The 16156-nt window shown below is 39.0% G+C and overlaps 1 protein-coding gene across 1 annotated transcript; it reads right to left on the reverse strand.

Moving 5' to 3' along the window:
- Positions 1 to 259: 259 nt before the first annotated feature.
- LOC101741908 (clavesin-1) lies at positions 260 to 6895 on the reverse strand. The gene is made up of 6 exons (XM_004925568.4): positions 6659 to 6895; positions 4019 to 4198; positions 3504 to 3598; positions 1618 to 1759; positions 1280 to 1473; positions 260 to 999 (listed from the first exon to the last, which is right to left on the reverse strand). Exons 2-6 carry the CDS (start codon positions 4158 to 4160, stop codon positions 703 to 705), a joined length of 870 nt encoding a protein of 289 aa, XP_004925625.1. The 5' UTR covers positions 4161 to 4198; positions 6659 to 6895; the 3' UTR covers positions 260 to 702.
- Positions 6896 to 16156: the final 9261 nt, after the last annotated feature.

The raw sequence follows: 16156 nt of genomic DNA on the forward strand, positions 1-16156 counted from the left end.
TTATGTTTTTTAATGTATACTTTTGGACGAATCTTTAAGAATTAGCACAATGTATTGCCAATACTCTTTCTGTGATCAAAGCAGTCGTGGGATCCGTAGCTTATGTCCAAACGTTTGCGATTACATCCTAAAAAATCGATGGTTTAATCGATTTTCAACAAATAATTGATTCAGCGAAGGTCGCTCAGATAGTAGAAAATTGAGATTCGATTTTTTCTTTTACGCTAAGGACGCAATTCTCACAAAAAAGAAATTCGTGTTTTTCGTCGTGCATCAGGTTACAAATTTCTAGGTACATTTTAATTTTATTCATAAAAATGATCGCTTATGTATCTACAATGAAGTGATTACAATTTCTTACGTTCAATTCGAAGGTTAAATAATAAATCGATATCTTTATTCAACCGATAACATTAAATAATATATTAAGTCAGTCTCTAATATCTAGAATAGGCGCAAAGACAGTGGTACCTACATATATTTTAAAATGAATACTTGTCGAGATATGAAAGTGGTACATTAGTCGAATTCTTACTTGTGTACATACCTACCTTATCTCAAAGATAGTAAATAAAAGACTTGTTATAAATACAATTATGAACAAACCAAAATAACCAATCTATATTTTATAGAAAATTACAAATTCAGTCTTTAAGAGATGCTTAAAAAGATTTTTTACATGTTTAATAAAAAAAATCTATTCTATGTAACGTAAAAACCTAAATCTCTTAATTCTTCTATCAGGAAATCATCTTTGTATCTATAGATCTTAGCGATCCATTCTTCAGTCGAGATGATGTGTCTGCAACTGCCCCCATACTCGGGTGGCAAGTACTGGGGCTGTATGAACTTGTGGAGTGATTCCATGTTCGAGCCGTGAAAATGCAGGCGGCTCCATACTGCAGCCGGTATAAATTGTTTAAACAAATAGAACACAGAATTCAAGATCCAGTTGTAGTTTATGATGTGGAGGCCGTGCATCGCCAACGGGAATGAAACCTTAAAAAGAAATGCATCTGTCTCAAAATGTTTTGATAGTTTTAAAATTTGCAAATGAAACACTCGCAAATGCAACGCAATCGGTTGCACACATTAATCGATACTAGTAATCACGTGTGTAATTGACAATCTTGCAATTAATTGCTTCCGGAGTAAGTACCTACTTCTCAACTTGGTCGATTGATATAGAGACCATGGATACTAGGATAGTAGGACTTGCTTAATGCGAAGAGGTATTTACATATTGTACAAAATTCTGTTTTGAATATTTTATACTAACTCCCATAAGACTGACAATCTGGTAGGCAACTGTCGGAGTCAAATGCCTCACGTGTCTGATGCTCAACCCATCGAGGTCTACGATGATGGTCACGCCCAGGATCTGTAGTTTTGGCTGCATCACAGCAATTTCATCCATGAACAGGGCGCAACGAACCACGTCTTCGATCGGCACAGCACTGGGATCCCAGCGTCCTGAGGAGGTTACACATATAAACACAATTATTACTAATACAATTCATCTGACCTATGCATGTACGGGTACTAATCAATATAGTCTTTATGTTTCAATAAATTGGACTGGAAATATAATATGCAATGTTTAAATGTTTTACGTACCGAACCTCATAAGAACTATTCTTCCATTTTCCGGACTTTCGGGTAAAGTACCTCCGTAGACGTTTTTAACTCGTTGTAGTCCAAACGGGTCACAGTTGTACAGGTACGCGTTTTTTTGGCGAAAGTCTTCGTAACGCACCATCTGATATAATTAATTAATTTTTAAGTGTGATGTGCTAAGCTACAGTATCGTTTAATTCGTTTATACACCTCAGTGCTTTAATTCACAGGGAATTTATGAAATGAACTCAAGTCAGTTAATATAAACTAGATGGCGTTGGTAGTCATTACATGTCAATGTCAATGCTCTGTAAGCCAATAAACGCTTCTGCAGCCCACTGTGCGTCTTTGTCGAAGCAAAATTTAAGTCCGTATTCGCAATAACCACTACTTGGTTAGTCGGCTCGCTTGGTGGTAACTGGTTACTGCTACCATAGACGACACACATTTGTGTATATTTATTGATAATAATGAAGATAGTTCAATGTGAATGTTAAAATTTTCTTTTTATAATTTGTATTTTATCAATAATTTTCGTAACATAGCTGGCAGACACAACAGCAAAAACAGCATGTTTTCAAACAATTATTTTTAAGTATACAAAATTATCTAGAAAGGAAATCGTTAATTTAGTTTACAATGTTTGAACGTGACCCATTAAAATCTATAAATAGACTGAATGTAATATCTTGCTTACACTTTCAAGTGATTTTGCTTACGAACTGGTTCAGAGCGATAATAAGATCATTGACCTTGTGAATAAGCCCGCGAATTTTGCTTCGAAGGCGGAAAGTAACGGAAATCTTTGGTAAACAAGTAAACAAAAACATTGGCCCGAAAAAATTGACGACGTTGCTGTTTTGAGAGCTTTATTGGTGTTATTATTTTTAAACGTTGTGCTAGGTATAATAAAATAGGTAAATTAATTAAGCGCGTGAAGTGTACACTTGGTCACGGTCATAAAAGAAATGATTTTTTTGTGTTCTATTAAATCTCTAAGAAATTGCTTTTAGAAGGCTATAGCGGTATCTATTGCCGACTATGGGCGAATAGTTGAAATATTGTTTTAGGAAAGCGACATCTATTGACCAGTACCAATCCAAAAATACACTAGCCATTATTTCAAGTAAGGCCCGACAGGTAGGACTACGCTAACTATTCCTGCCGTAAAGAAATTGGAATTTCCCTGATTTATTTATTTATTTAGTAAGCCCTTACTGGTCTTGTAAGCCCTTACGGATCGATACCGACATCGTTCTTACTTTGGCCGCGAAGCACTAATGCGTACCTAATGGTTTGAAGGGTGAGACAGTAATTACATAACACAACTGAGACTGTCCCAGACTTGAGTTTGTCTTATAGTACATAACTCAAAGTGAGCGGAGGCATTTTTTTATTTTTTTTATTGCTTAAATGGGTGGGCGAGCTCACAGTCCACCTGGTGTTAAGTGATTATCGGAGCCCATAGACATCTACATCGTAAATGCGCCACCCACCTTGAGATATGAGTTCTAAGGTATCAGTATAGTTATAACCAGTTATAACGCCTGCCCCGCTCTTCAAACCGAAATGCATTACAGCTTCATGGTAGAAATAGAGGGCGGTAGTAGTACCTAACCGTACGGACTCTCAAGAGGTCCTATCAGCAGTACACCAGTTCACGTAAGATGTTTATGGGTTCCATAAATGATGATGATGATGGTTAAAAAACAGAAGAGCCGTGAGTTCGTTCACCTATCTATGCAAGAAAAATTGCCTATTCGCACCCGCCTTACCGACAAACCACGTTTCAGACGTGCAGCGCTTTGTGTTTGAGACATGAGCTGTTAAAATATGTAACCTAATTCGGATACCTACGTTTTTAAACAACTGATTAGTATACTAACCAATTTGTGAGCTAACGCAGGAATAAACCGCCGACATCGAAGAAATCTGAGACAGTATGCGTCGTCAACGCGCCGAGGGATACATTCACCTCGTTCTGTGAAATTTCAATGGAAATAGGGAATTTACAAAACCATATTATATATTATTCTCAGAAATACTACTTTTATGCAAAAAAAAAGTCTCTTTCAAATCCATATCTATATATAAAACAACTGAATTGATTGACGTGCATTTTCTATAGTTGTAACAAAATAACAAACATTAGGGGGCGACAAACAAAACAATATTTTTGTTCGATGTCATCCAATTTCAACGTAAAATCAAATATGGCGTTAACAAATTGTTACGTCACATTACAACAATGTACCAGGTTCGCATAAAAGCAAAGAAGTTGGAAGTACCTCTCTATGTAACGTCTCAAAACTTACCTTGTCGATCGTATTACGTTTCTGTTTTGTCGTTACATCGAGCTACTAGGCGCTCATGAATGTAAAGAAGTTAATGTGTTACAAACCGCGGACCATGCGGCGTAGCTCCTCGATTACTTTATGCCTAGTGTCAGGGAATTCGTTACAATTCTTCTTGGCGTACTCTTCAAACTCCGGGTCTTCGTATCGGCTTAGTTCGGCTTGGAAGGCGATGTCAATGAACGGCATGGCCGCTTCAGTACAATAACAACCTGACCGCTATATTCCTATAGAATGAATAACAATTTGAAATGTTCAATTATGTTGAAGTTTTGGTGACTGACTTTATTCGCATTAAATTTGCATAATAACGTCTATGGACGAGATTTATGAAGATAACGATCAATTATACTCCATTCCACATGTAAAACTTCACTAGAAAACACAGACGAAAGTATGCATCTATGGGTATAGAATTAGTATCTTATAAAGGTCAGCTTATATTTATTTAAATTTTAATTAAAATCCCGTGGAAAAGAAAAATAGCCTCTTGCCGTCTCATGAATTCCTAGTTGTTACTAGCTTTTTTCGATGGTCGTTCATTCATCGTTTATTGTTTCGGCGGCATTTGGTGTGATTTGGCTATGTCCCTGGCATTGCTGGTGTCCATGACTAACAGTGACCACTCACCATCAGCTGGGCCATATGATAAAAACAAGGTAACCCAAATTCTGTGCTACATTTGGAGTGACGTGGAATCAGTAGTTGAATAAAATATAAAAGCATCTATGTAAATTTTTATTACGAAAATAAAAATAAAAATTTCAATAATTATCACGTGCTTCGTTTGTCGTAGTAAGTTTGAGCCTAAGCCAAATCTTAATTTATATTATTCAGCTAAATAACATCTCAACGCTACAAGTGTTGATGTATTTGACTTTATATATTTCTATTACAAGTTGGTTGTTATGGTAACAGCGAAGGTTGAATAAAGATAAAAAGTTTAATCTTGGCGGAACGCGAGAACAAAGTTGCGTTAATTAATTTATTTTGTAAATTTAGAGTTACTTCAAGCTTAAACTTGTAACAACAGTGGTTTATTAACTGTAGATAAGCATCGGTGAAAGTGCACAAATGTCCGAAAATGAAACTAAGCCGCTAGTCGTGGCTTCTCCGATTCTTTGCAAAAAATATCACGGAAATTTCAACCATAAACCGTATTTCAACCGTAAACAACCATAATCTTATTATACTTAGTCTGGCCATAAATACTGTTAAAAAGGAAAACAAAAAAAAATCGATGGCAAATAACATTTATTACTTTTACAGGGTGTTAGATTAATACATAAATATAAAACAATTTAAAGTATAAAAAGCTCATTCAAAGTGGTCTGCATTGGCTGCAATACAGTCCTTTAAACGTTGAGGTCAGTTATCAATCACGCACTCTTGCCATGGGAAAATTTTTCACTGCCAATTGTACGGATTGTTTTAGTAACTCCAAATTATCATGGCGTTTAGAGCAAGCCGTACTCTCTAAAACTGACCATAAATCATAATCCAGCAGATTAAGATCGGGACTAAACGACGGCCAGTCTTCAGCTCTGATGAAGTACGAAACGTTCGTTTCCAACCAAGACTGCGTAGACTGAGCTTTATGACCTGGCGCCGAGTCTTGCTGGAAGGACCATTCTTGATTATTGAACATGGTGTTGTTAAGGGCCTTCACTACCTTCTCAAGAATGGTATCTTGATACACTTGTGCCGATGTTTTGATACCTTTTTCACAAAAGTATGGCCCAGTCACTCCTTCATAGCTAATACCCCACCAAACCATCACTGAAGTCGGATAGTGCCCACGTTACACTCTATCGACTAATTGGGAAGCTTCCTTAGAGCTTTGAACATAAATACGGTCATTTTGTTTGTTAAAATGTTGCTCAATTGTAAAAAAATTCTCATCCGTATACAAAATTTTTCTATGACCTCCCTTTGCGTACCGTTTCAGTAGTTGTTTCGATTTTACCACCCTATTCTCTTTTAAATTATCAGTCAAGAAATGACCAGTACGTCTCTTATAGGCTGCAAGTCCTAAGTCATCTTTTAAAATACGCGACATGGTTCTAGGTGCTATCTTCATCTCCCGAGATAAAATCTTTTGCTTTCGGACAGGATTTCTTCGAATTCTTTCCCTTACTGCTTTGACTACTTTTTTCGTACGAACACTACGTGGACAGCCAAATCTTTTTCTGTCACAAACAGAGGAGGTCTCATTGCAACTATTAATGCAATCACAGCGATTCTATTCTCTTTATAACCCCACTCCATTTTAATATCGCAAAATATTGTACAATGTTTTGGCGCCAAAATGAGAAAACTCAATGAGCAATCATAAAAAATTACAGATTCCAAATTCAAATGTAATATTTTGTTTATTTTTAATTGTAACAGTATTTATGGCCAGACTAAGTATACAAAATATATGTTTTTACAAAACGTATATACAATTGTTTTTTCAATAAAATATTCATCACACCTATAAAATATACCCCCTTGGTTGACTGATAAATAATGACTTAAGCATTTGCCTTTAAGTAATTTATAAATGTTTACATTATTATATTTTATAAATAATTAAAAAAGTACATATTTACCTCTAAGCATAAAGTTAAATAAATATATCCACAACAAGATGCTATTGCACCTTTACTGGACTGAGAACGGAATTGAGCACAAATTTCACTCACCTTAAAATGGATAACCTATAACGTATCGATATTAATCGTTTTATTTATGTATTGTTTTATGCAATTTACTTTCACTGAATTCGCGGCGCGTGCGCTCTGGACGCTCACACAAACAGACTACCCGTAACCCGTAATTGCGGCAGCCAATTATAAATCACTGTAGCTTATAGACGTGTGGGGAATTAATGTAATTTTTTGAACCGGGACGATTAATCTCCGGAGTATACTACCTACCTACCCACGCATTGAAGATATGGGATAGCATGTGTTAATCGAACCAAATAGTCTCAGGTCTAGCGAAACGTTCGATCGCCGACACTGGCATGGCGGTGCGAACTGGCGGCGTCGTCGACTATGCCTTTTTTTGTACCTATCTGCCAGTAGCCAGTCTATTCTGGCCTCATTTTGACTTTGCCAACATTTGCTTTAACAAGAACAGCGTTTTGTTGAATCTACATACGCATGGGAAGCGCGACTCGTTGAGAAGATCTCGCGAGAAACTCAGTGGATTGTGTCTATGGGAAGACCATCGGTCCGTTGATGGTCGGGTTGTAGGAAGTCTTGTGTCACATTTATCCCCTAAACACCACACTGGATCCTCCTTATACCCTTATGTGGTATATTATCGGGAATTGACACAGAGCGACCACCAGAGCCCAAATACGAGACTTTAATTACATTGACAATTGGTTATATGCGATTCCTCAAGTCGACTAAGCATCTTGAGTTTTCTCTTGATTGATTGCTCTAGTGGGCAGCGAGCCTCGCTACCGTAACTCGTGATCCATGTTCGATTCCTAGCGTACTAGACAAGTTACATTTAGACTAGGTAACTCTGCGATAGCTTGTCAATCCCATTTGTGTACTTTTCTATAAGCATTAACTGTAGCAGATTCTAATACATATTGTCTAGGACCCTTTTTCTGGTTTTATTAACGTGTCTGTTATACTAGAATAATTGCGCGGAGTCGACATATCCCTGAAGTGAAGCCATGTGGACTTCAATAAGAAAGGAATACATTATTTTTATTGCACTCGATAATTGGACGAGAACACAGCCTACCTTGTGTAAAGAGACATCGTAGATTGGGCCATCCTTAACGACTCATAGCTCTGTAGTCTCTAGAATAGCACCTGCCGATCTCTTCCCGTGTGTTTTGTAACATTTATCCAAGATATTCATCGGAGAATGGGCATCAATGTTCTCCGAGTATTATGCTCGGGACATGAGGCATCAATTGCATTGTACTTAGTTGCTACAAACAGGAACGTAAGATAACTGGTGCCAGAAATAATCAAGAGACTGGTATCTACTTGGCCCAACTCGTAATACGCCCACCAGTGCATACAATGCAATCATAGAGTTATTGCCACAGACGATAAGGGCTTTTGCACAATTTTGGGGGGTCCAAGTCCAGCACTGGGCGGCTTTCGACTGCTCACGATTAAAAGGTATTATTCAATAATAATACCTTTTAATCGGTTCCAATGAATGGGGGTTCCAATGAACCCCCGTTTGGCCTGGTTAGGCGGTAATGGAGCCCTCACACCACGTCGTGGGTGAATGAATGGACAAACATATGGAACGACAAGCTGTGTTGAAGAACGTGTGTTTTCAGAGTTATTCCAAGCAGTAACCACTATAAAACTGCGGGTCTAAGTGGAGTATTTACGGCATTCAGCGAAGCGGCTGTGTCCCTGTCATCGAAATTATCCACGAGCAGTTGCTACCACTTTCCATTATATGAGCTGCACGCTCGTATTAGTGATGGTGACTATACGAAAAATTCCATAGTATTTGGCCATATGGTTTTTTTTTTTTTCGTTCCAAATGTGATGAGTTTTGAGAGGCTATGTCAGCGTAACCTAACAAGTACCTAGGTGAGCTCACAGGGCTCAAACCTGACGACATTGCTAACGCTAACCCTAGCAAGAGCAGTGCTTCGCAGAATCTACCACCGGATCGGAAACGCGACCCACTGAGAAGATCCGACGAGACACTCAGTGGGCTGTGTCTGTGGATTAATTTACTCTTCGAGGGTTCGAGGGTTCGACGAGAACGTTGACCGTGTTTGGGGTACCTAAAAGCACCGTTAGTGGATCGGGAGGATCCGAAATGACGTGCTCAGGGCGACTTCGACTGTTTACCATCGTATCAACAAATGTTGTTAGTGGATTTTATAAAAAAAAACATAGGCCAAGAGCTAATTTTTACATTATCTTACATTGAGTCCTGTTTAATCGTCAATTTATCATAAGTCAGTGCGCGCAAACCACTTTCCAAGTGAAAACTGTGCAAGTGAACTCGCGTTCGACGAATTATGTGACCTTTAATAATTTTTTTACTTACACATGTCCACGCGACCATTCCGACTGTGTCACTGTGTGTGTGTGCACGCAGGTCGTAATCACTTTAACATATCGTATTATACGTGAAAAAAAAACTTTGTACCCCCTTTTAAGAAAATTGCGCGACGGAGGAGTATGAAATTTTCCACACTTATAATTTATATAGACCTCTATGTTGTGTGTGTGTAGAATATTAATACATTTTTTCAAATTATGGATATAAAATACATTAAATCAATAAAAAAAACATGATACCTTTTTTTTTGCTGATAGCCTTGATAGGCTATTTCAGCGTAACCTTAACTAGTAGGTGAGCTCACGGGGCTCAAACCTGACGACGTTGCTAACACGAACCCTAGCAGGAGCCGTGCTTCCCAGAATCTACCACCGGATCGGCAACGCGACCCACTGAAAAGATCCGGCGAGAAACTCACTGGGCTGTCTGTGGGTTAATTTACTCGTCGAGCCCTTCGTCGCAAGCGACGGGTTCGACGAGAACGGTGACCGGTGCTTGAAGTACCTAAAAGCACCGTTAATGGATCAGGAGGATCCGAGATGACGTGTTTGGGTCGACGTCGACTGCTTTCCATTCTGTCCGCAGGATCGGGAATGTAGTTACCGGCGGTCACGATGAGAGGGTTCTCGTGTCGTGCCGCTTTATCGAAGTGGCGCATGGACGCCGACTGTATATACTTACTGATGGACTCTAAGTCCAGGTCGTGATGGAGGTCGACGTTCCTGACGAACCACGGGGCTCCGACGGCTATCCTGCAAAAACGGGATTGAATGATTTGGAAGGATTTTAAGTGTATGCGGGCCGCGTGAGCGAACACTACACTTGCATAGGTCATGACGGGGCGTATGCAAGTTTTGTAGAGTGTCACCTTATTTCACACAGCTTGTTTTTTATAAGGTTGGGGAAAAAGTTGCTTCGCATTTTTGAAGAGATTTTTTTAATATAATTTATTTACATTTAACTAAAGTATGTAGGTACCATTTTGTTCGATAGCTTTTTGCCATTTTGTAGGTAGGGACATGATCCCATTGCCATAGAAATTTTGGGGCTTCTGATCAAAATACCGCGACAATTGGTTTTGGCAGTCCTCTCGTTATGTTAACCTGACACTGCCTACAAAATTCTGAAGAGACCGAAACAGGTGGAAATCTGAAGGTGCAAGGTCAGGACTATACGGCGGATGCATTAACATCTCCCAGCCAAGCTCTCTTAATTTTTGCTGAATGGCTAAAAATGTGTGAGGTGTAGCGTTATCATTATGAAAAACCACACCTTCTGTTGATTATTTCCGACTGCTTTCTCTCAACTTCTTGCTTTAATAGTAGAGTTGTGAAGTTTGTGCTTGTAGAGTTCAGAATCAATGGTCTTGCCTGGTGGTAACAGCTCATAATGAATAATGCCCTTCCAATCCCACAACACGCACAGCATCACCTTGTTGCGAGTTAACCCGGGTTTTGCCACAGTCTGTGAAGCCTGAACGGCCATTGACCATGACCTTTTTCGCACGTTCTTGTCGTACGTGATCCACTTTTCATCACCAGTTATCAGCTTCTTCAAAAATAGTTCGGTTTCATTACGTCATAATAAAGAATCAAATGAGTACACGGTTCATTAGGTTTCTTTCAGTGAGCTCGTGAGGTACCCAAATATCGATCTTTTTTGTGTACCCAGTTTTTTTTTCTAATGCGCCAAAACTGTTTTGTGGTCAATTTCCAGTTCTTTAGCTACGTCGTAACTACCAATATGCCGATCTCACCCCACTTTTTCAAAAATGGCATCCATTTTATCTATAATAGGGCGACCAGAGCGACGCGACGTGCATCTTTGACATCAATATTTCCGGATTGAGAACGCTTAAACCAAATTTGTGCTACTCTCACAGACACTGCACTAGATCCATAAACATCGCCAATTTTTTTTCGCGGCTTGCGTTGCTTTTTTACCTTTTTTGTAGAAATTTTTTAAAATGTTTCGAATTTCTTCATTAGATTTACTCATCTTGACAGTACGAAAAATAATTAAAAATCACACATTTTCCTAATTTGAATTTGGAATTATCTTCTTAAAAATTTAAACTTTTAATGACACCAAAACCAACCAGATACAATTAATATAACCAAAGAGATTTTATTACAAGTTCATACATACTATAATGCGAAAAGGATTTTTCCCCAACTTATTGTGTATAATAATGGTATAAAATACCTGGTCATTTGGCGATGAAGGCATTCAAGAAAGGTGTCGAAACGGTAAGTAAAGAGAAAAAAACAAATAGTTTCTAAAATTAAATAGTGTAATAGCAACTCTCCTTTCTTTCATGTATTCCTGGTAGAAATTGAAGAGAAACGACGTAACTTAAGTGTTAAACGTCCAAATTTTGGATGGGGTGAATAGGTATATCTGTCACTTGTTTTAAACGAGTAATATAGATCTTACTCTTTCTAACAGTCTTTAAACTGTATATGAATGAGCGCGTTCTCTCTCTCACATGTAATTTGTCACAAAAAACTTGGTTGTATTTTGTTTAGGGAGTGTATTAGTCCTCTGTGCACAATTTAGTAAGTTTTGGTGGTTTCTCGAATAATCATGGAATAGTAAGTAATATTTGATTTTATTTACTAACATGGATACCATATTCTTTACATTTTATTTTTTGTATTTTTAATGTTTTTTAATGATTTATATTTGTTGTTTTAGATATTTGATATATGTACCAGTGATTAAATTCTTTGCCAATTAGCTAATTTCTAGGTTGAACTAATTTATATATATTTAGAAAAAAAAACGGTAGTCATATGCAATGGCTCACTGACACAAACCAGCTCGGTGAGTTCTACAGCGAGGTGCGTAAGCTGATATGTACATCCTACCATGCAAAGGTTCCTTTAAGGCCTCTAGATAGTAGGCACCTCTTAACAAACAAGGAAGATGTACTACAGCGCTGGGCAGAGCACTTCAATACTCTGCTGAATGTGGATCGATCAGCAGATCTGCAAAGCATCGATTTAATGCCTCAACTCCCTCTTGCCCTTGAGCTGGACGAGTCTCTATTGCGTGACGAGGTTGTTACTGCCATCAGACAGCAACAAAATAAAAGGGCGGCTGGCGCTGACCTTATCCCAGAAGAGCTGATTAAGTAAGGTGGAGAGAAGTTGCACACGTTGGTGTGGGAACTGTTTTAAGCTTTAAAGTATCGCGCATAACTGTTCTCTATAAGAACAAGGGTGACCGATCTGACTGCAGCTCCTACCGCGGTATTTCGCTCCTATCGGCCCCCGGAAAGGTCTTTGCTAGGGTACTCCTAAACCGTCTAAAGGACTTATCTGAAAAGATCTTGCCCGAAACCCAGTTTGGCTTCCGACCGGATCGAGGCACATGCGAAGCGATCTTCTCTGTGCGTCAACTTCAAGAAAAGAGCAGAGAACAAGGTCGTCAGTTGTACCTCTGTTTTGTTGACCTGGAGAAGGCTTTTGACAGCGTGCCTCGCGAAGCCTTATGGTTGGTGTTACGGAAACTCGGATGCACGGAGAAGTTTGTGGCGCTTCTTAGACTCCTGCATGACGACATGCAATGCTGCGTCGTTGTAGATGGTGAACAGACCGGCTTCTTCCCCGTTACATGTGAGGTGAAGCAAGGATGCGTCTTAGCGTCTACTCTGTTCGCCTTGTACTTTGCGGTCGTAGTTAGAGAGGTTCTACAGACTGTTTCCCAAGGATTCCGCATCGGCTTCCGTACGGACGGCAGTCTTTTCAATATGGCTAGACTTAAGGCTCGCACCAAATTGCTTAGATAGGTAGACAAGCTCACAGCCCACCTGATGTTAAGTGGTTACTGGAGCCCATAGACATCCACAACGTAAATGCGCCACCCACCTTGAGATATAAGTTCTAAGGTCTCAAATTTAGTTACAACGGCTGCCCCACCCTTCAAACCGAAACGCATTACTACTTCACGGCAGAAACAGGCAGGGTGGTGGTAGGTACCCACCCGCGCGGACTCACAAGAAGTCCTACCACCAGTGTCGTATGCATTGATCACTGAGATCATGTATGCTGATGACTTGTGCTTCTTAGTTTCCCCAGACGGCCTGCAACAGCTAATGTCCGGTTTTCACCAAGCCTGCCGTAAATTCGTTCTGAAGATTAGTGTCAATAAGACGGACGTGTTGTCCCTGGACAGTCGCGGTCATGAGGCACTAACCATAAAGCTTGGTGAGGATGTGCTGAAGCAGGTGGATAAATTTCGCTATTTGGGGAACACTTTAACATCCAAGTGTGACCTTGATGACGAGATCAATAGCAGGATCGGTGCCGCTGCTGCAGCATTTGGCAAGCTATGTTCCAAGGTCTTCTGCTCGCATGACCTTAAATTGGCCACGAAGATTTTGATATACATGGCAATTGTGCTGCCAAACCTCCTATACTCCTCCGAGTCGTGGTGTGTGTACCGCCACCACATTCGCACTCTGGATCGCTTCCACCTTAAATGCCTTCGTGCCATTATGAAAATCAGAAATTACATGTGAGAGAAAGAACGCGTTCATTCTTAATTATCTATATATTAATACGTGAAGCAAAAACTTTGTATCCCTTTTTACGAAAATTGCGCGGACGGAGGAGTTTGAAATTTTCCACACTTATAGAGAATACAGAGAAGAAGTGCACAATGCTAATTTTTTTTTTAAATAATGCATAAAAGATACTTTAAATCAATAAAGAAAACAGCACACACACTACATACCATGTTTTTGACGCACACACGCATGCATACTATTTATTGTCAAACTTTTGTTCTTGACATCTGTGGTCAAACTGAGAATAGATTAAATATTTTTTGTCTTTATTAATATTTTTTAATAGTGTAGCCTTGGCGAAATTCGTGATTATAGAAGTATAAAATACAACCATAATAGTGTACAAACTTACAATTCCAATTAATTATAGTCGAATTTCGACTACTGCGGGACCTCTAGTACAGTTTAAAGTCTGTTAGAAAGAGTAAGTAAGATCTATATTACTCGTTAAACAAGTGACAGATATACCTATTAACCCCATCCAAATTTTGGACGTTTAAACACTTAAGCTACGTCGTTTCTCTTCAATTTCTACCAGGAATACATGAAAGAAAGGAGAGTTGTTATTACACTATTTGGAAACTATTTGGAAACTAATTGTTTTTTTCTCTTTCTTTACTTACCGTTTCGACACCTATCTTGGATGCCTCCATCGCCAAATGACCAGGTATTTTATACCATTATTATACATAATAAGTTGGGGAAAAATCCTTTTCGCATTATAGTATGTATGAACTTGTAATAAAATCTCGTTGGCTCTACTATTTGTATCTGGTTGGTTTTAGTGTCATTAAAAGTTTAAATTTTAAAGAAGATAATTCCAAATTCAAATTAGGAAAATGTGTGATTTTTAATTATTTTTCGTACTGTCAAGATGAGTAAATCTAATGAAGAAATTCGATACATTTTAAAAAAAAACTACAAAAAATTGGCGATGTTTATGGATCTAGTGCAGTGTCTGTGAGAGTAGCACAAATTTGGTTTAAGCGTTCTCAATCCGGAAATTTTGATGTCAAAGATGCACGTCGCGTCGCTCTGGTCGCCCTATTACGGATAAAATGGATGCCATTTTTGAAAAAGTGGGGCAAGATCGGCACATTGCTAGTTACGACGTAGCTAAAGAACTGGAAATTGACCACAAAACAGTTTTGGCGCATTTGAAAAAAACTGCGTACACAAATAAAATCGATATTTGGGTACCTCACGAGCTCACTGAAAGAAATCTAATGAACCGTGTACTCATTTGTGATTCTTTATTACGACGTAATGAAATCGAACCATTTTTGAAGAAGCTGATAACTGGTGATGAAAAGTGGATCACGTACGACAAGAACGTGCGAAAAAGGCCGTAGTCAAAGGCCGGTCAGGCTTCACAGACTGTGGCGAAACCCGGGTTAACTCGCAACAAGGTGATGCTGTGCGTGTGGTGGGATTGGAAGGGCATTATTCATTATGAGCTGTTACCACCAGGCAAGACCATTGATTCTGAACTCTACAAGCACAAACTTCACAACTCTACTCTTAAAGCAAGAAGTTGAGAGAAAGCAGTCGGAATTAATCAACAGAAAGAGTATGGTTTTTCATAATGATAACGCTAGACCTCACACATCTTTAGCCACTCAGCAAAAATTAAGAGAGCTTGCCTGGGAGGTGTTCATGCATCCGCCGTATAGTCCTGACCTTGCACCTTCAGATTTCCACCTGTTTCGGTCTCTTCAGAATTTTGTAGGCAGTGTCAGGTTAACATAACGCGAGGACTGCCAAAACCAATTGTCGCGGTATTTTGATCAGAAGCCCCAAAATTTCTATGACAATGGGATCATGTCCCTACCTACAAAATGGCAAAAAGTTATCGAACAAAATGGTACCTACATACTTTAGTTAAATGTAAATAAATTATATTAAAAAAATTTCTTCAAAAATACGAAGCAACTTTTTCCCCAACCTTATAAAAAACAAGCTGTGTTCTTGTACGATTCTCAACAGTCAATCCTGGCTCGGCGACTGCTTTATAATTATACCTTGTAAATAGCATGTGGCTACGTTGTAAATGTCCTAGAATAAAGAGTACACGCCAATTTGCCATTGGCAATGACTTTTCTCTACGGACATTTGTTTTGGAAAGAGCTGTACATATTGGTGTCTGTCAGACGCGATTGCTATGGAAACTGAACAGCGCCATCTAGTGCCAGTTAGACGCCGATATACTAGCGGACCCGTCAGACGTTGTCCTGTGAATGCACACACAAAAATTCATTCAAGTCGATCCAGCCGTTTAGTTGTGGTATAGATAAGTAATCTATACCCACTGCAGCGCCATCTGCCGGGCTGATCTGTGAATCTAAACTATCCACGTCGCCACCCAAACGAATACAAAAAAAATTCATTCAAATCGGTCCAGCCGTTTAGGATTTCAGTGACATACCCACGTACAGTAGAATTATATAAAAATAAAGTGGTTACTGGAGCCCATGGACATAGCAACGTGGCAGCCGCCTTTGAGGCACGGAGTCGAAGTATGAACCATTTTATATGACAGCTGTCCCATGGTGGTTTCATC

This window comes from Bombyx mori, chromosome 21 (assembly GCF_030269925.1).
Source record: "Bombyx mori chromosome 21, ASM3026992v2".
Taxonomy (NCBI): domain Eukaryota; kingdom Metazoa; phylum Arthropoda; class Insecta; order Lepidoptera; family Bombycidae; genus Bombyx; species Bombyx mori.

What these genes read in the sequence shown, in the direction of transcription:
- LOC101741908 (XM_004925568.4), bottom strand. Translation starts at nt 4,160, where the DNA reads ATGCCGTTCATTGACATCGCCTTCCAAGCCGAACTAAGCCGATACGAA. An exon ending in GCTACGCCGCATGGTCCGCG is followed by an intron (nt 3,599 to 4,018) that starts GTTTGTAACACA and finishes GAAATTTCACAG; the next exon opens with AACGAGGTGAATGTATCCCT. An exon ending in CTGCGTTAGCTCACAAATTG is followed by an intron (nt 1,760 to 3,503) that starts GTTAGTATACTA and finishes TAATTATATCAG; the next exon opens with ATGGTGCGTTACGAAGACTT.